This window comes from Anoplophora glabripennis, unplaced genomic scaffold, assembly GCF_000390285.2.
Source record: "Anoplophora glabripennis isolate ALB-LARVAE unplaced genomic scaffold, Agla_2.0 scaffold979, whole genome shotgun sequence".
NCBI lineage: Eukaryota > Metazoa > Arthropoda > Insecta > Coleoptera > Cerambycidae > Anoplophora > Anoplophora glabripennis.
This window is the reverse complement of record NW_019417060.1, coordinates 9,691-30,860: the sequence shown is the minus strand read 5'-3', so window position 1 is coordinate 30,860 and position 21,170 is coordinate 9,691. Positions and strand designations below refer to the sequence as shown.

Genomic DNA, 21,170 nt, shown 5'->3' with positions numbered 1-21,170 from the left:
TCGTGAATAAAAAAAAACATAAAACACACCACAGGAATGAATAAGCATTTACGATATTTAGCTTGTAACACCAAATTTCTATTTTACACGTTTGATACGCAAATAACTGTTTAAAGATTTAAAAAAAATCTAATCGTATTCATTCACAACAAAAAATTTTAACCTTGGAGACAACACGAAGCTATTTCCGTTTTGTTTAAATTACTGTTATATAAAATAATAGTTCCTCTGCCTTTTTAAGTTAATAAGTTAAAGTTATTCATAAGTCAATTACTAACAAGACTATCAACGGATATACACTTTTAAATTATATTTATTTAAATGCAAAAACCATCAATTTCGAATTCTTTTTTTTTTAAATAAGTTGTTTAATTAGTGTTTACTCTTAACGTACTGTTGAATTAAAACCATAAAGGAATATTTGGAGGGGTGAAGAAGTTTGAATAAATTAAAATTTGACAGGCATTCATGAATATAGTGAAGATGAAAGCAGCAAGAGAAATATTTTTTATTGTGGGTGTGTGTGTAGCATTAATTAGTGTAAGTTGCATTATCATAACAAGTACATATTAGGATTTTGTTACATGAATAAAAATTGGAAAACTATAGGATAAGTTGATCATTGATTTAATTGAGGTGTAGCAAGTTTAATGCAAAATTTTCATCTCCAGTGTCAACGTCGTTTATATGACAGCTACACCATATTTTTTTTAAAATAGCAAAGGCCATGGTATTATTTAGTATCCATTTAGAGCAGCTTTCATGAATTTGTTCAAAATTTTGTTAAAACCCCTCTAGAAGTTGTGAGCATTTAAATATTTTGATTAAAAAATTTTCAAATACCCGTAAATTGGTAAAAACTAAAGATATCATTTTTTTTTTCATTTTGTTCGTTTTGAGATGCAGTTTTATATAAAAAATATAAAAATAATACATTTTTGTTTTTTGATTTTTAAACCAAAAAAGGGCTTTTTGAAAAAGATAAAAATATTGGCAATTTTTTTTCTTTGAAAAATTCTCAAAATATCGTCTTTCAATACGCAAATTTATGATATCGGTTTTAGAGTGGGATGTTTTTTATTCTATTTTTTTTTCTAATTAAAAAAACTTTTTTGTATTTTCAATATTTACAGATTACTAAAAATACCATATTTTTAAAACTACTTCTACTAATATTGCTATTATTAAATATCTAAATTATTATTAACTAAAAATTATATATTTTTTTTCAATACTACAAAGTTTGTTTTGCATAATGTTATAATATTTGTTAAATTATTGACTATTCGTATTTAGTAAAATCCATTTCTAGAACACTACACGGATCTTATTTTCTGCATTATTCCATTATATTCCCGCCAGTGATCCAAGCATTCTCTTGACGACTACTTTGATACAACAACATTAAAATTTATTGTAATACTATTTCTGTTATTTAAAACAAGTGAACATAACGATCAGTGCACCGATGACTATTTTTTTACAAATACGTGTATGTATATACTTATTTGTAGGGCTGTTAGAACTGAGTTGCAGGACATACAAGTACGCATTATTTATTAAAAAGCAACAAATTAAATTGTCTAAAATACACCACCATAAATACCAACGGATAGGAATTAATTACGCAAACATCAGCACGATAACAAAGGAAACAGTATACTACCGTGTCGTGAACGTGAAAAGCATTCTGAGGCAGCGGCATGTCTCGGTTAACCCGCTTGGCACGTCATCGTCATTAAATTGCGTCTCTTTCTGACAGTCTTACTTATTTGTATACATAGTCATCGCGATTTACGTCGTTCATAAAATTTGGTTTAATAGCGTACATTATCTATAAAAAATTAAAATACAAAGTAATTTTTAATTCGAAAAAAAAATAGAATAAAAAAAGATTCCATCCTAGTCTCATAAATTTGCATATTCAAAAATGATTTTTTTTTAGAATTTTTCGAATAAAAAAAGAGCAACTGTTTTTCAAAAAGCAATTTTTTGGTTTAAAAATCAAAAATCTCAAAAAACAGAAATGTACCTATTATTTGAAAATGGAAAAAAAGTTTATAATATCTTTAATGTTTGTCAACTTACATGTACTTAGCTATTTGAAAATTTTTTGTAAAAAAAATTATCAAACACTCATAACTTCTTGAGAGGTTGAAATGAAAATTTGAAAAAATTCATGAAATCTACTCTAAATGTGTACTAAATATCCCAAATCGGGAAAATTAAAAATGGTCGACCTTGGTGATTGGGAAAGTCGAAAGCTGAAGATACTACACGTGAAATGGTGACGATTGGCGCAAACATGCCTTATCCGAAAGTTGAAAGTTTCGGAAATACAGGGTGTTGAAAGTTAAAATTTTAAATCGTTTTATTTGCGATTATTCTGAAAATATGCAGGTTAGGAACTTGAAAATTTGTGAAATTATATTTTTTTAGGCGACGAATAAGATGCTTGTTGTAATTTCAGCATTGCTCATAGAGGGCGCCGCTTACGACCAATTTTACTGAAAACTTAGTTAATAACTTTTTAGCCTGTATATTTAACATGAAACTTGATTCAAAACCTGAAAGAGCTATCATTTTTCCATTAATTATATACTTCTGTTTCATTTCGGTATCTCGATCCGTTTTCGAGAAAAATCGATTTAACGAACACTATGTTTTGATAATAGGAGAAATTAAAAGCGAAACAAACCAAGTGTTTCTTCGTGTTATTACAACAATTAACAACAAAACAAATAAAATACGTAATTATGATTTAAAGTAATTGTTCGAAGAATCCACCGTTGACACTGATACACTTTACACGTTTTCTGAGAGATCTTCGAGTTTGAAACAACATATTGGGATTGCGTCTGACTTCGTTGGCAGCGATTTGTATTCTTTGCCACAACTCTTCACACGAGCCAATAGATTCTTTGTAAACTATATCTTTCATTCGAGACCAAATAGAAAAATCAAGAGGATTGAAGTCCGGACTTCTGGATGGCCAAGCAAAAATGCTTACATGGCCAATCCAGCGATTTGGAAAAACTGCATCTAAATATGCACGCACTGGCCAAGAAAAATGCGGTGGAGCTCCGTCGTGCATGAACCACATGTCTCTTCTTAAATAAAGTGGAACTTCTTCAAGCCGTGGAAGCATTTTTACTTGGCCACCCAGAAGTCCGGACTTCAATCCTCTTCATTTTTCTATTTGGAAGAATCTATTGGTTCGTGTGAAGAGTTGTGGCAAAGAATACAAATCGCTGCCAACGAAGTCAAACGCAATCCCAATATGTTGTTTCAAACTCGAAGATCTCTCAGAAAACGTTGTGTAAAGTGTGTAAATGTCAACGGTGGATTCTTCGAACACTGACTTTAAATCATTATTACGAATTTCATTTGTTTTATTGTTAATTGTTGTAATAACACGAAGAAACACTTGGTTTGTTTCGCTTTTAATTTCTCGTATTATCAAAACATAGTGTTCGTTAAATCGATTTTTCTCGAAAACGGATCGAGATACCGAAATGAAACAAGAATACACAATTAATGGAAAAATGATTGCTCTTTCAGGTTTTGAATCAAGTTTCATGTTAGACATACAGGGTAAAAAGTTATTAACTAAATTTTCGGTAAAATTGGTCGTAAGTGGCGCCCTCTACGAGCAATGCTGAAATTACAACATGCATCTTATTCGTCGCCTAAAAAAATATAGTTTCACAAATTTTCAAGTTCCTAACCTACATATTTTCAGAATAATCGCAAAAAAAACGATTTAAAATTTTAACTTTCAACACCCTGTATTTCCGAAATTATCAACTTTCGGATAAGGCATGTTTGCGCCAATCGTCACCATTTCACGTGTAGTATCTTCAGCTTTCGATTTTCCCATTGTTAATGAATCACCCTGTATGAACAATGGAAATTACACCACGGTAGATATGCTTTGACGAATTAAAACGACCTACCTAATATTTTTCGTTTTTGTTCAAAGAAATAAAAATGAGTATGTAATGTATACATAGGTTGTTTTCATTTATAGGTGCTGAGGCTAAAGTAAAAAATAAATCAGTTCAGTTATTAGAAAATATTTAAAATACTTATTTGAAAATACTTTTTTAAGTTTTCTGTATAAATATGTAGTCATTTATTTTATTAATTAATTTCAAAGAAAGATAGTTAGTACATGTACTTATAACAATGAACTATGTGTATTTGGCAATTGCTAATACAAATTTTCAGTAATTGTTACCTAAAAAAATTGTAATTTAAGGAAGTATTGCCAGATGTGTACGTGTTCAATGTTTATATTATAGGAGCATACAGTATAGTCGTATTAATGGCCTGTGTACCTATAAATCAGGATATATGGCATGTAATACAAAAGAAACACTTTTTTCTGTATTTTCATGTGCGATTGTAGGTAGGTTCCGCCAGGCTGCACCAGCCTGGTTGGAAGTGAAATGCGGCCTTTAGCCGATAGAGCTGATGAAGTGACATTTTCTTTTGCATAGATATAACATTTTCTTTCTACATTACGACAGTAATAAAGAAAGTACTTAAAAAAATGAATGTCCGTAGCAACTATGGAAACTACAACATAAGTAATAATTTTCTGTGTTTACATATTTTGAATAAATTGACCATAAATACATGATGTAATAGCGATGTTGCGACAAACTGCGTCACTTTCTTGGAATTAACCGCATTCGACACCTGAGGTAGACAGACATTGGCGGGTTCATTGGCGTTCACCATAGTAGCTTGCAGTGCATACTGTGTTTTGCAGTAACGAAGGCGTGTTTCTTCGTAAGTCTATCGTCATGCTCATTTTCAGTGTTCATTTCTTATTAAAATAAATTAATGGAGGTGAAAAATAAAAGAAAGGAATTTAATTCCCAGTTGAATAGTATATACCTATATTTATACATTTTAATATACTGAAAATAACGTGGAAAATTTCAAAGCACGCCTCTGCTGCAGTAAATTGTTACAGATAACAGAACTTTATGGGCTTATTCTCTTCTTAAAATTAATGATATTCATGAAATTTGATCAAAAACTAACCGGTGGCATCGGAGTTTAGGGCGACGGCGACGGAAGGAGTGATCTAAAGAAGAATAAAATATTTTACACAATTAGTTGCTCGTAATTAAATTATCGACAGTAGTAAACTATTTTGCACTAATTTCTAGGCAATCAGAGGAACATAATTATGGAAAAGCCAAACATATTCATCGGCCTTCTGTTCATTCAAGTAAATGAGAACTTTGTTAAATTTCAAATTATTTTATTTTTCATCTATGCTCCGCTGGCAGATAACTTTGTTTTGTCTTTAGACTTTTGATCATTGTACTTTTTATTTGGAAATGGTTTATCGGAATCTGAAAAAGAAAAAACTATTTCATATTAAAATCTTTTTTACGGTTCCTCCTCTTTTAATTTTGACGTTATTGGTTAATTTTTTAATTTTTAAGGTACAGTCCGTACGATATTTGTTGAGATAGAATTCCAATAAGAGAATAAGCCAATAAAGTTCTGTTATCGAACCTACTGTAACAATTTACCGCGGCAGGAACGGGCCTTGAAATTTTCCGCCAATGTCTTTCTACCTCCGGAGCCGAATGCTTAATTCCAAGAAAGCCAGGCAGAGGTAGATGAAAAAACTGGACTGTACCAAGTTTGAGCTCAATATTTTTAATGGTTAATTTTTAATCTCTGAAGAATTGTGTTTTTTTGAAGAGTAATAAGCCGAAAAGTTTGTCACTATGTAGATGTTACACCCTTTATATAGCAGCAAAATAGCGGTTCGTACTCTATGAAATATGTTTCACTAAGAATCTCCTTCAAAATATTGCAAATGGAAACAATATTTAGTATAAATGTTAAAATTAATTAATGTAATTGTGGCTCAAATAAATTATTGTTATGATATTTTGCAGATTCAGCATTTACATATGTTTTCATAATGGGGAAGTACCGTGGCTTATATTTTATGAAGGCTGTATTAGTCCTATAGATAGCACAATATTTCAATCAAATTTCTTTATATATTTAGAAATAAGTTTGTTCATTGAATTAAACAACTTTTATATATAAAATGCAATTTAATAATAATTTTAAACACATTTTGCAAATACACGTAGTAGAAACTACAGGGACATTGTATAGGTAAAGAGGATTAACTTGATGGTCAAACAAGAAACATTTGATTACTCTTATACTATACCTTTGACTGTACTATTAATTTTGCACGACGTTATACAAATATTTTCAAATTTTACACACGTTACCGAAACATAGTATAGTAGAGTATAGTAATGGTTATAAACTATTGGAAACCCATAAAAAATTCTAATCAGATGAAGCCAAAGAATGCTCTTCGATACTAGAAGTCTAGGTATGTAAAAGATATCGGACCCCACAGACAAGACTATTGATATTATGAAAAACAACTAATCTATGGTCTACCGTTCCAACCATCATTGAATTACACCGACAACATCTAGTAAATAGATAGTTATAAATAATTATCCAAAATGAAATAAATTCAAATAATTATTTGTTATACATTAGTAGAAATTGATTTGCTCGTCTTGTGATTGTCTAAAACTATGTGTCAAACCTAACTAAAGACAACGATAAATCTGAAAAACAATATTATGTACTTATACAGGGTGTCTCACGGTGACGGCCCATTATAATAATTATTTCAGAGACTACGATTTGAATTTTGAAAATTTGGGATGCCGGGTTTTCGGGCATGCCCTTATCAACTAAAATAATGGCGTCCACGTACCGGTTATACTGGAAGTCGCCATCAACTTGCTTATTTTAAATGGAACACCCTATATATTATTGCAATTTTGGATTCTACGTGTTATTTTAGGTGGACTTTTATGAAGTTTCCCTATTCCTAAAATTAACCGTTTTCGAGATATTTAATTTTTTTCAAAAAAAAATGGAGAGAAACAGTGCCTAGCTTGTATGTGTATTTTATAGTAAGAAAGATAAAGCAACAATATTTATAGGGGGGATAGCTAGACCCCTAAGCTTTCCATACTTTCAAAGTGGCTTAATTGCATACATGGTGCTAGAAATTTAATGGTTTTTTAAATGAAGCACCCTGTATATTTTTCTTTATTCCGATACACAATTTTATTCTCTTTCGAACGGTATCAGGGTTCTCTATACCTATCTCTTCTAGTTTTTAAGTTATCTACTATTTTTTGTGTAATCACCTAAAATCATGTAATTTATTGCGAGGATAGCTGTGGAATTTTTAGCAAAACTTCAAAATAAACAACTAAACTGTCAATTTGTTGATAGTCTCTTGCAGTGACAGTTTAATTTATTGTTTATAAGAAATGGAAAACAAAATACAAAAAAAATACATATTCGAATGCTGATATTTTAAATTTATTATTCATTCACAGACGTTGCAATGCAGAACATGTACAGTTTTTAATGATCTTTTCAAATGGTGGTATAGTATTTACAGAAAAAAATTATTTTCAAAGTAAAACATAAAAAAGTACCTATTTATAATTCAATTCCATTATCATTCAATTCAGTGTGCCGTATATTTTTTTATTGATATGTCAGATACATCCACAAAATTTTTAAATTTGTGAATTAACAATAAGTGAATTACAACAAAAACAAATATAAACGTTATTCGATATTACAGAAAATGGTCGAAAATAAAAAACCTCATAAACGAATTAAGAAATCGGTTTCCGCAATTTAACTTTTCTTAAAAATCGATTCCGTAACACCTTAATTGCTTTTGTTTATCTTTTCGGGAAATACAGGAAACCCAAATAAAAATGATGATTTCATATATTTTATTTTTATCGTTATGTTTAATTTTCCGTTTACGCTAATTTTGTTAAAAGGTGTAAAATATCAGTATTATAATGAACTGACTATTTTGGAATTATATAGAAAATTTACACCGTTTAAGGGTCACCAGCAAATTCAGATGAGCGGAAATCATAAGATGCGCGTAAAAGCCTATTATTTTCGGTCTGCCATTCGCAGCTGTGTATAATAAACAGAGAAGTATTTAAAAATTTCACTGTTTGGAAATAGTGTTCGACAAAATTCAAAGTTTTTACATGACCAAATATTTTTTAAGTTTTTATAGATGGGAAGATATATAAGTACTTAATTGATGTATATATCAATATTTAAAAAAAATATACGTGTATATGATAAAAACAATATTTTGATGATAATAAAATATATTTCAAAAATAAAATGTTTTTCAACGACTCAGACAATACTTTACGCAATAGTTTTTACAAAGAAATATTTCCGACCATATTTTCTGTACAAGAGAGTTCATGCTGGAATTATACAGGGTGTTTATTAAACATATGGCAAAAATTCAAGAGATTCTTCCCTAGACTATTCTAAGAATGTTTGGTCCTGTGATGTACGTCCTCCAGAAACTGAGGTAGCGTTTGTTCCAAAAAATTGCAATACACCGCGCCGGTAAGTCTTCTTGGTAGAAATACCGGTCTAATTAGCCAGTCACCCCCATAATTCCAACCCAACCCTGAATGCGTTGTATGTGATATGGGTACAACAAATAGTCCCTAAGCATATTCCAAAAAGTCCCATTACTTACATTCAAAGTATTTGCAATTTTTCGAGTAGAAATACATGGATCTACCTGTACCACATCCAACACCTTCTCTTCCACTTCCACCGTTCTCACTATCATTGGCCTTCCTAATCCTCCACTTCGTTTCAATGTGCCTGTTTCATGAAGACGTTGATGAATACTTTGGAAGGTTTTTCTATCAGGAACATTACGAACAGGAAATATTTAGTTCAATGTACAACCGCCCAGCTTTTAATGAACTGCCATCAGCAAGTCAGTAAATCAAATGCATGTCAGTCATCTCGAAAACTGCCAAACGACAGTTAGTTTCAAGATATTCGATACATACAAAATGATCAATCACGATCAATCCATGTTCAAACTTGCCTCCTTTTTTTTCTAAAAAAATATACTCGGTAAACCCAGTGTAGTACGCCATACTTTTATTCCGATTACATTAATAATTTCAAAAATATCAAAATTGGTTTTGTCGAAAATTTTTCTCGCCCTGTATCTTCAGAACAAAACGGCTTTTCGAAAATCACTAAAGGAAAAAATATTCTTAGAATAGTCTAGGGAATAACTCTGAATGTTTGCCGTATGTTTAATAAACACCCTGTATAGATTATCCTATTGCTTTTAGCTTGCAAAAAAATATGTACATACCCACAATAACACCTTTCTTAATTTAGTAAATAATGCCGACGATAATATGTAAAGTAATAAAAACTTGTATATTACAAATATAAATATAAACATAAATGAAAGGGCAAATTTTAAGGAGCATGATTAGAAAAAAAAATTGAGGATTTTATCAATATTAATACATACCCTTTAATAATTTGATGGAAAATGTAATTATATCAATTATTAGAGAGGTTCTACCCTTTATTTGAGAGTTTTGTTAACGCTACATGTGTATTATAATAGTAACAGCAGATGCTCATACAAATAACGTATTACCTTAAAGTGGTTCTAAAACTTTCTATAATTTGCAATATAATACGTTGAAGAAGTAGTAATAAAACTATCATCAATTTTTCAATCAGTAATTTTAGTACCTATATTTAAATTATATGTTTATCAGGACTATTATGTGTATACGCTTTCATGCATAAATTGAAAATTCTTATTACGGCCCTGATCTGATCAGCGCTTTTCTGTTCAAATGACACCGAAACCGGCTAAATGAGATCACAGTAACTCTGCTGCTTTACATATGCTGTGACTCTAGCTTATTAATATTTCACTGAGATAATTCAATAACATGTTTCATGACAATTTTTTTGTCTAAATATTCAAGCAAAGTAATACAAATTGAATAATCTATTTATTTTAGGGGATGTCAGATGAAATGAAAGATTTACTGGATAGTCTACATGCCCAATGTTTATCCGACTCGGGAGTAAACGAAGGTAGGTTGAACAATAAATTTTGACAAAACCATTCTAAAATTATTTAGGTATTTCTAAGGTTGCAAATTTGTTGCGAAATTTGATAAACGAAATACTAATTTTTTAATTTTTTGATGCAATAATTCGGCAAAGTAAAAGGCCATTGATAAAAGGAGCGCAGATCAGAGTATCAGCGTCTAAAAGAAGCACACGGAACAGCCACTTTAATCCCAGATTAAACACAAAAGTTTTAATATGGCAATATGGCTCGAATGAGGAACTTACTCTAAATATTTGCATTGGAATATCTCCCTCGGATCGTTTTATTTATACCGCGACACTTATTTTCTTTCAGTTACGAGTAGTTGTTCCTATAGCGGTTATACAGTGTGTTCCCTTTTTAAACGTACTAACAGTTGATAGAAGACCTGATTTTGAACAAAAATGTTCATATGAACATGGGTTGTAAATCGCTTCTTAGATATGTAAAAAACAGTAAGTACTAATGAAACCAAATTGGGAATATCTTGTGGCGACATAATGTCCTTTAAAAATTAACTACAAATGACCACAATCATCAGTGGCGTGGTAGAAGGGTAGTCAGTGTCCTTTTCTTAAATAGAGTTTCTACTCCTATGAGTTTTATTGAAATTTCATTAAATTTTTTTATGTCGATGATGAATTTTCAACTACATTTCTGTTCGACGTATAACTGGCATTAACGCAATACTGACCTTTAGTTTGATACATACGCTGGTAATGGATGGTGCAGAATTTTGAATACATCATATTACATAGTTCCTCCCTTGTATTTATTGGAGAAGAGTATTTCTGCTGTTTCATATGACCCTAGGCAAAATAATCAAGGGGATTAATGTCAGGTAACCATTGAAGTCATGACACAGGGCCTCTTCATCGCTTACTAGATCTGTGTGAATTAACTAAAATTTTGTGTAATTTTATATGCTCTAAAAGGGTTTTATACTATTTACTCACAAGCCTTTAATTTTATGACAATTTTGTAATAAAAACTTTTCGTTTAAAACTGATCAGTGATTGATACAATTTCAAAAAATCCATAGGCGTCAAAATTCTCTTTAAAAAAGGGCACTGCCGCTAGATACGTATCGAATAAATTGATCGATGTGAAGCATCAGATCAGAGGCAGACATGCACATGTACATTGGCAGGGATAGTGGAATTACTAAAATGTGAAGTAGTTGAGGTTTCGGCAGCAATAGTAAAAATATCATCTATTAAAAACTGTTTTAGATATGCGCCTGTGTGTAAATGTTGAATTTTTGTTTATGAAATGGGTGTTTACCGATCGCCAGAGACGATTAATCGCGGAATACTTAGGACAACTGTTAATTATTTTCTACAATCGCTTTCCTTATGAGTAAGAAATTATTATTTTGTTAACTTTTGTCGGTACTTATTATTACATATTATATTATATTATATGTAGGTTCTATGTTAAGTTCTATGTGAAACGTTTAGTGTAGAAAAATAGACACTGCCCCATTTTGTCTCATACTGTTATGCAAATACTTGCATGTAGGTATAATCTTATAATATAATGAAAGCTGGTGATGGTTTATGATCCCTATTAATTTTTTGTTTAAAATCAACTTCTCTGCAACAGTTAAAGTTAGAGTGTTTAAAAAGGGAATATTTTGTAAAAAGGCAGTGGCGTCTATAGAGGAATAAGTCCATTATGCCATTTTTTACTAATTTTATTTACATTTGTTGGCATAGGCTTTTATTTAAACAGGTACGTATCGTCAAGTCAAAATATTTTCCAAAAAAGTATATAAAATATAGTCAATTCGTTAAATAGCCGCACTAATCGAAATGCTGTAACACGGACCTTAATAATGTGCGTTTTTACATTAAAATTACATAAATGCTGAAATAATAATATAAATACCTGAAAAGTTATGAAATATTTTATTTAAAAAAGCGATATATGTGTACGAAAAACTACTCAAACGTCAAATATTCATCTTTCTTTTTTATGTGTGAATTCGAGCTTGAATACTGAAATTGATTTATAAAAAAGGTGTGTCATTTATTCCTTACAGAGTTAATATCCAAGGCACAAAAAGGAGAATTTGAGGAAGATGAAAAACTAAAATGTTACATGAGATGCATTTTCGATGAAACAGGGTTGGTGAGTGTTTTTATCTGAAACATCTGTTTAGTAGTTTAGTGTTTATTAATCCAATTTATTATTTTACTGTTATTCATATAACGATGAAAAAACTAAGTAAAGTTGTACAAATTCTTTAATATTATTTAGAAATAAAAGGATATACCTATGTACCTAAGTATTATTAAAAAATATGTTACAATATGTAGAATTAGAATTAATTTTATTATAACAAATATTTGACATACCATGGGTTTTCTAATGAAAACTGAACCTTTATACACTTTATGTATTGGATTTTTAAAATATTTTTATACATTTAGTATTTATTTTAAATTAATAGATATCTTTTCTCTGATCTTGATTTGAAAATTGATGTTTAGTAAGGGATAATTACTAGCAACAACATTTATCTACATCCAAAAAGTAAATTTGACACTGATATTTCAAAAATTTCTTAGTTCCGAAAGATTTCTCTTTTGCTTTTCTTTTCAAGAAATATAACAGATTAATAACAATATTAGTTCCATATATTTCTGAATCTTATATTCGTAGCGTTAATAATTTTGTCAACTAACTACTTTTAAAGCATATCATTTTTTAGTTTGTAATTCAGTAGCGTATTTTCTTCTACTCGTAATAATGTAATATTTGAAAAGTTTCATTTAATTATTTCAGTTTGGAGATGATGGAAAAATAGATGTAGAGGGAATGGTTTCAATGCTACCCGATGAAATAAAAGAACCCTTTGCTCCTACCGTCAGAAAATGTGGAGGTTTAGGTATGGAATAAGTATAAAAAAGTAACAGTTTATTTAACTTTATTAAACTTTTATTTAATTTTATACGTACAAGTATATATGTATATTGACTTACAAAAGGTAAGCAAGCTGTTAAAACACATCTTTTTGAACGAAAATAATGGAACTTTTATTTTTCATGTAGGTGCTTCGTATTCAAGAAACAGAATGTTAAAATCTAACAAAATAATTTTAATAACTTCGTCGCTTTTTAGGGCATTCAGTAAATTTTTGTTCAGACTTTTACATTTTTATTGTAATTTTGGTTTAAAAATAAGAGCACCAACCGAGGATGACCCATTTACTTTCCAATTTTTTTTTGCGCACGTTATATTTGAAGGGTCTTGTTTTTTAAACTCAACATGTCCTACTTTTATTTTTTTACTCTTAACCCATGGTCAATTCAAATATTTTCATTTAAGATTTGGTGTTTTAGATACTGTAGCTTCTTTAAATATAAAAATATAAGAGTTCTTTTTAGTCTTAGACTACGCTTAGAGCTTGATATTTTAAAGAAAACATTGTGTTTTTGGAATCTAATGTTAAGGTTTCAGTTAACTGTTCTTTTAATTCTTAAAATTCTTAACTTACTTAATGCAATTTAAGAAAGGACCCCGCACAAACCTTATGGGAAACTCCGTTCGGTCAATTTTAATGAAATGTTGGGAATAGGTTGTTTTTGTTATGAGGAACAAAAGTCTTCATGGGCCCAAAGTTCGTTAATGGACAGTTTCCGAGATATTCGATGTTAAAAATTGATGATGCGAATGCGTGTCAAGCACGTGTTTAAATGTTTATTAGTCGTGTAAAAGCTCCATGAAGCTTAAAAACTGTATAATACGTATATATTCGTCTAGATAGTGCGTATCCATTCGTTTGTGTGTGTGTGTGTGTGTGTGTGTGCGTGTGCGTGCGTGTGTGTATGTGTATACTTTTCATAAACAAATAAACGAAGAGGCTCGGAGTAATGCTATAGTAATACTTCTATATTCACGTGCAATCTGGTCAGCACAGTTAGCCATTCTTCTCGATCAATTATATATTTTATTTGAGTTATTATAGCGTATGATTGCATCCAAAATAACTTCAGAGTAACACTCAAGATAGAGTAGTCGAAACAACTTTAGAATACAGTTTCTCGCGTGTTTTTAAATCAGTATTTCAAAATATATATTGAAAAATAGCGTGTTTTTAAATATACTACTTATTCTGTTAGAAAAAAATATTCTTCTTTATTTAACATCGTAGTTTAAATATCCAACTGTGAGTAATCTATCGATAGCAGAGAATATTTTATGTGAAGATATTAGAAATATTATACTATTATTTATGAGTACGTCAAATATTTAGAATGTTGAAAAATATCAGTTTCGTTGGACTTATTGTCAAATAGTTCTTAATCGATATTACTGTTCAATTACCATTCACTTGCAGTTTTTGCTGTGTTATACTCCCGATATTGCTTTGATCATTTTTTCACAGGTCTGGTGTGTTCATTTTGTAATTAGCAGTTGAGCTTGTTGCAATATAAATGGCTTTCAGACTACAAATACAATGTTATAGTTGCGATCGGGCTTTCGCCCCGCGAAATATAGTAGATTTAAATAGAGTGGTAATGGTAAATGTAGATGTTTTTGGAGATATTGTTATAAATCGACAAAATGACGCAGGTCTGCCTCCAGCAGTTTTTACACCCGAGACTCGAATATGTAATAATTGCTTCCAAACTATTCGTCGTGAAATTGAAATAGTAGATAGAGCAATTATTATATATTCGAGTATCAGGTGTAACAATTCCTAGAGGGAAACCTGCGTCAATTCGTCGATTTATAGCAAAATCTCCAAAAAGATCTACATTTACCACTCTATTTAAATGTACCATATCCCGATCGCAACTATAACGTTGTATTTGTAATCTGAAAGCCATTTATATTGCAACAAGCTGAAATGCTAATTATAAAATGAACACACCTATGACAAAATGACCAAATCAATATCGGGAGTATAACACCAAAAACTGCAACTGAATGGTAATTGAACAGTAATATCAATTAAGAACTATTTGACAATAAGTCCAACGAAACTGATATTTTTCAACATTCGAAATATTTGAGGTACTCATAAATAATAGTATAATATTTCTAATATCTTCACATTAAAATATTCTCTGCTATCGATATCGATAGATTACTCACAGTTGGATATCTAAACTATGATGTTAAATAAAGAAGAATATTTTTTTCTAATAGAATAAGTATATTTAAAATCACCCTATTTTTCGATATATATTTTGATATACAGATTTAAAAACACGCGAGAAACTGTACCCTAAAGTTGTTTCGACTACTCTATCTTGGGTGTTACTTTGGATACAATCATTAGATTGTTTTCACACGCACTAGCACGCGCACGCACACGCACACACATACGAATGGATACGCACTATCTAGACGAATATATACGTATTATACAGATTTTAAGCTTCATGGAGCTTTTGCGCGACTAATAAGCATTTAAACAAGTGTTTGACACGCATTCGCATTATCAACTTTTATCGAATATCTCGGAAACTGTCCATTAGCGAACTTTGGGCCCATGAAGACTTTTGTTCCTCATAACAAGAACAACCTGTTCCCAAAATTTTATTAAAATCGACCGAACGGAATTTCCCATAAGGTTTGTGCGGGGTCCTTTGAATAACGTAATAATAAGGTTTTAAGTTAACTTCATTTCAATGTTGGAAAAACAAGACAAATGTAAAAAAATATTGTTAAAAATGTATACCAGTGTATTTTAATTTGTTTACAAACAAATTAAAATGTAAATCAGAAGAAATTAATAAAAATTAACCAGAATTGTATATAAAATTCTATAAGAGTGTATTGTAATGTCTAGGCATTAAGTAATGGAGACATAAAATAATTGTATTTTAATGTTAATTTGGCTGTAAGAAATATATCAGAAATGGTATCATTCAACAACATCTTTGTCAAACTTACAGATTGCCCCAAGGATGCATATTAGTTCCATTTTTATTGACCTACTATTTTCCAACGCCAAAATCAAAGTACATCAATTGGATGATGACTACGTCATCTACGTTTAAGGAAAAAAGTAGATGAGTGCCATCAATTATTTCACTAACACAAGGAAGAAAAAAAATGTTTTAAAAAATCATCTATTTGCGGTTTTACAGGATCCCATTTCCAACAACATATTTCTATATATTTATCCCACCTTAACATCAAATAAAAGACATCTACCAAATCCTGACATATACCTTGGTTTAGGATTAGATTAGAAATTGACCTGAAAAATTATATCAATTTGATTTACAAAAGAAGCCAGAGTGCTTTCAGCGTCCTACGGGTATTTGGCTACAAACAATGGAGAGCTGACCCCAATATATGTATGCCTTTTATTCTATCGGTCATTAATTAGATCTATTTGTAAATATGGTTACATCTTTTATAAATTAGCTTATTAACTGATATTAGTAGATAGTATATTCCATTGAATATACTGAATATACTTGCAAGAAATTGAACAAATCAAGAAGCTAACCTATTCGACTATCTGTTGGTCATCCCGAATTATCCCAATTAATATTACGGAATCAGAAAGTACTAAACTATTATTACGTCTCAAAAGAGAAAATGTTAAGCGTAGACTTTTGTTAAAAAGCGTGACAAGAAATAATGAACTATTAATTTGGTGGGATGTATAATGATAACTACAAAATCTCAGTATAAACTTCCGTCAAAAGCGAGCATATTTATTGCAGAACTTACAGTTTTTAAAGAAGTAATCAGATGCTGCAACAATACGATCTCAATCATCACTTCGATATATTCACATACAGTAGAGGTGTCGCACTGTCAATAAAAAATAGCAATTCAACAGCAAAGAACAATCACGTAATAATTGATATTCTAAGTATGTACAACGATCTATTATTACGGAATAAAAGCCTGGAAGTAATAGGTCATGTAAGTAAGAATAATACAAAGTTAATGTGTAGATAAACTAGCAAAAGAGGCAACGTAAGAAGAAATTCAGTTTCTAATTTTACAATCCCGAATATGGATATGAAAAACACATTAAGGAGAAGTTAAAGACCAAATGGTACCTCGATTACGCAGCAGGAGAGAGCCACAAAAAATTTCAGTCTCAAATCAAAAGCAAATCATGTTTCGCAGCTGAAATTAATCATCCCTTTGCACGCACAATCAGTTGGGTGATGAGCTTCCATTGTTTATGCGGAGAATATAAATTTAAAATGAAACTTACTTTTTCTGCTGGAGAAATTAATAATCTATTACAATGCTTAATGGAATACATCTCGTTAAAGAATTCATAGGTGGACGATCTTTCTAGTATGTAAATTGATCAATATTGAGATACTGTTACCTACTGACATCTCTAACTTTTTATTATTATGAAACCTACCTACATACCTACACAAAATTTTACATAATTTTTGAAAATACAATTTTAAAATAGCATAACCAATCACTGAAAAATTAATAATAATAACAAAAATACAACTAATAGCAAGAAAAAAAAGATCTTCATTGTTTTAAATGAAGATGATATTATTTTATTTTATTTTTACCTAAAAAACATACTGATATATAGAAAAATATATTCATGTTTGATCACACCTTTGCACAGAGTGCCTGCCTATGTTTGTTTTCTCTGTATATAAATAAATAATAAAGAAACAGTACAAATTTTCTAAAAATGTGATTGTGGATTGTTTTTCGAATGCGAAAAACGTAAATTTTCGATAAATGTATTGGTCAAAGACATATTATGTACTCCTAGAAAAATAAGTCTGTTTGTACATTGTACTATCATACTCTTGCTCTATTATTTTATTTATATTTTTAGAATGATCAGGACAAGACAAGGAGTTGGCTATTCGGTCTAGATTTAATGCCATTACAGAAACATTTACGCAAGGGATCAATACCATTTATATAAAGAAATTACAGTAAACTAAGCTAAGGCTAAGTAAACTTAGCCTTATATAAATCAAAATAAAGGAATGTTTGATCAGAAAAACAATACCGAAAGTGTACACAGGAAAAATTTCAGAGGATCCGTAAAACAAACTTTTCCTTTCACTTCTAAGTTTTTAATCAAAATTTCATAAGAAATATGTCGGCATAAGGTAATAGTCTGTAAAAAATTTCAACGAATTATTTAAAAAAATATATTAATACAGTTATTAATAACAATATTTATACAAATTGTATTTATGACATCTTATATCTTAAAAGAGAAGCGTGTAAATAAAAAATAGCATAAAGAAAGTCTCATTACTTTCATTAAAAGAATCCATGATTAACGGCTTGACTTACTTTTTTTTAACACCCTGTAAAGTCGTTGGTATATTATAGTTTCCCTACTGATCTCATAAATTTCTTCCTTCTTTTTCCTCAGAAATATTACACCTTTTCTATATCTAAAGAAAAAGACAAACTACTTTTGTATCAAATTTGATTTGATGGTAGGTATACATTATACACGAAATAATGCCACAAAGAGTTTGTCTTATTTTGAGTTATATTAGATTTAGTTTGAAAGGTTATTTTTTTTTTAGTGTCAGGAAGCCCTTGTGAACAATCTTTTAAGATGTACAAATGTTGTTTTGATGAAGCACCACAAGTAAGTTATGAGTATTATTAAACTTAAGTATTTAAACGTAACACTGTACAGAAAAAAGTTTGGTTATTTTTTTTAAATCTAAGATGCCAATTGATTAATTCAATTATAATTTGTTCAATTTAAGCTATATTTTATATGAAAAGACTTTTAAAGAAAATATACAAATATATTGAAATAATTTTTCAAGAACGTCCAAGGAGTTTACTTTAATTAACTGATTTTATGTTAACAATGAAGATGGTCTGGTGAAGAAAATGTATAAGTTGAAAAGTTATGTCATAGTCTTAAGCATATTGTCCCTCTTATCACGCAGGGGCGTATAATCCAAGAAATGGATATACACATACGCCTCTACGTGATAATAGGGACGATATTATTTTGAAAATATAGTATACAGAATAAGAAAAGATGCCTAAATCTAAAGATTTTTTTGTGTCCAGAGGGCATATCTATATAAACATTTCAATTTTTCCTGCTGTTAGCCACTACGAAATATCTCAGAGGGTATGAACCACCCCTCAGATAATGATCTGAGGGGTGGTTCAGGGCGGGCCTAAGGATTCCGACAATCTTATTTAAATGGGAATAAATAAGATAAAAATGTTTTCTGTACATGTATTTTAAAACAATTAATAATATATTTCTGTTTCAGTATTACTTCCTCCCATAACGTCGAAGTGATAGTATCATAATGCATTTGAATATGGACTGTACGATTATAGAACTATTAAATGTGATTTAGTTTTAAGTGACACCATAATATTAATAAAATAATGGGAATATTGTTGATGTTTTATTTCTTATACAATAATGTAATGTCTTGGGTATATTTATGGGTGCATTATAATCTTTACGACCATTGTGTAGGCATTGATTTAACTCTGTGAATACACAGATGCATTTTAGGTTGCGGTTACTTTGGAGTAATATTAGTTATTTTTTATATTTTTGAACGATTTCTTTTTTAAGTTAATATTATTTTAAATACAGATTTGTCTTGTATTTTAAAGAAGATTAATTTTCTTGTAAATAAATATAAAAGACTACAGTTTAAATTAAAAAATCTGACAAAACCATTTAAGTGATATGATTTGGCAATTTGCGATTAATTAGTTAAATGCTTAAACACTTCGCGAATAAAATATTATGAAATTATTATTGCAAAAACTTATTAATATTTATTGCGTAATTATAATTACATTTTATCTTTTTAAATGACATCGTTTTTGCTAATATTGTTTTGCTGGTAAATAATTGTTATTAAATTACATCTAGTTTTAAAATTTATTTTGCTTCATGATTTTTTTGTCTTATAATTTATTATTACTTCTCTACATTTTTAAGATGTAAAGGTTAAATTAGATTAGAATATAATAGAAAACATAATTTGTTAAGCAACATTTATTTACAAATTTGTAGAATGGCAATGTGAACAAAATTTATCTCACAGTCAGTTGCTTAAAGCTCCGTTTACACGCTATTCCACAGTTGCCACTGTTGCCAGTCTGAAAAGAATAATTATTACTAAGAGATCCGAATAATAATTTATTTAGAAGTTATCGTCATATCCTTTATGATTTTATACTTAAAGAAATTTGATTTTTGTACTGTTACAGATTTTCGAGATAACCTCTTAGATAGCGGTTACACTGGAAGTAAAAACGAAAAATAGTTTATATGAATAGTATATTATGTAATTTGGTTGGTTGGGAGTGGTTAATTTTATTTTGATATTTATTTATTTATTTTTATTATATTATAATTATTATTTAATTTGGTGATTAATTTTGTTTCTGGTGTGTAAATTTTGTGTGTGTATAAGAATTAATTATCCGTTTGGGCGCCTTTTTTTATGTAAAATGTCATTTGGGTGTATTTATATCTAATTTTCCATTGAGTGTAGGTTCTGATAAGAAATTTTAATAATAATAATGACAAACATAGACGAACTAGACTTTCTTACCTTATCATTGCTAACATCGCCTCCGGCAGCTTTACTTTGTATAAATAATGTTCACAGTGTAGACAGGATTTTATTAGTGTAGATAGGAATGTTCATTTTCTACACTGTCCCTCAAGAAAAAACACTTTATTTTATCAATAGCATGAGTCCTTACCTCATAGGGGCGGTTCTATGCTCTTTTAATTAACCTTTACTATTTAATTTTGGGTAAGAAACATTGAATAAAAGCAAAATTGGAAATATTTACACAAGATGACATTTATTACTTATTTATCTTTCAATTTCGAACAATATTTTTATGAACACAGAAACTAGAATATTTTTTTTATATACTTTTACATGAATAATTGTCTGAGAAATGCCTTATTCTACCTATCATAATTGAGAAAATGTTTGGTTAACCAATTATCATTATTTTAAACGTTTTTCAAACAAATTAACTTATACTACGAACATTTGAAATTAAACTAATACTTAAATTATAGAATGTTCAAAAATGTCAATTTAAACTTTAATCACTGACATTGTTTATAGTTTGTAACGGGTTTTGTATTTCACAAATAGCTTTTATAGTTCGAATTTGCAACACT

General features: G+C 29.6%; 1 protein-coding gene across 2 annotated transcripts; it reads left to right on the top strand.

The window, feature by feature from the left end:
• Positions 1-432: 432 nt before the first annotated feature.
• Positions 433-19,401, top strand: LOC108914846 (general odorant-binding protein 83a-like). Of its 2 annotated transcripts, none has more exons than XM_018720754.1 (6): positions 433-540; positions 9,939-10,014; positions 12,078-12,166; positions 12,824-12,926; positions 18,553-18,617; positions 19,270-19,401. In XM_018720754.1, exons 1-6 carry the CDS (start codon positions 469-471, stop codon positions 19,285-19,287), a joined length of 423 nt encoding a protein of 140 aa, XP_018576270.1. In that variant the 5' UTR covers positions 433-468; the 3' UTR covers positions 19,288-19,401. The 2 variants fall into 2 exon arrangements, with proteins under 2 accessions (XP_018576270.1, XP_018576271.1); XM_018720755.1 differs by lacking the exon at positions 433-540 and adding an exon at positions 5,885-5,888.
• The last annotated feature ends 1,769 nt before the right edge of the window (positions 19,402-21,170 follow it).

Bases quoted from the DNA above. Each gene is read 5' to 3' on its own strand.
- LOC108914846 (XM_018720754.1), top strand. From the start codon at position 469: ATGAATATAGTGAAGATGAAAGCAGCAAGAGAAATATTTTTTATTGTG. The intron at 10,015-12,077 runs GTAGGTTGAACA...TATTCCTTACAG, and splicing joins CGACTCGGGAGTAAACGAAG to AGTTAATATCCAAGGCACAA. The intron at 12,927-18,552 runs GTATGGAATAAG...TTTTTTTTTTAG, and splicing joins CAGAAAATGTGGAGGTTTAG to TGTCAGGAAGCCCTTGTGAA.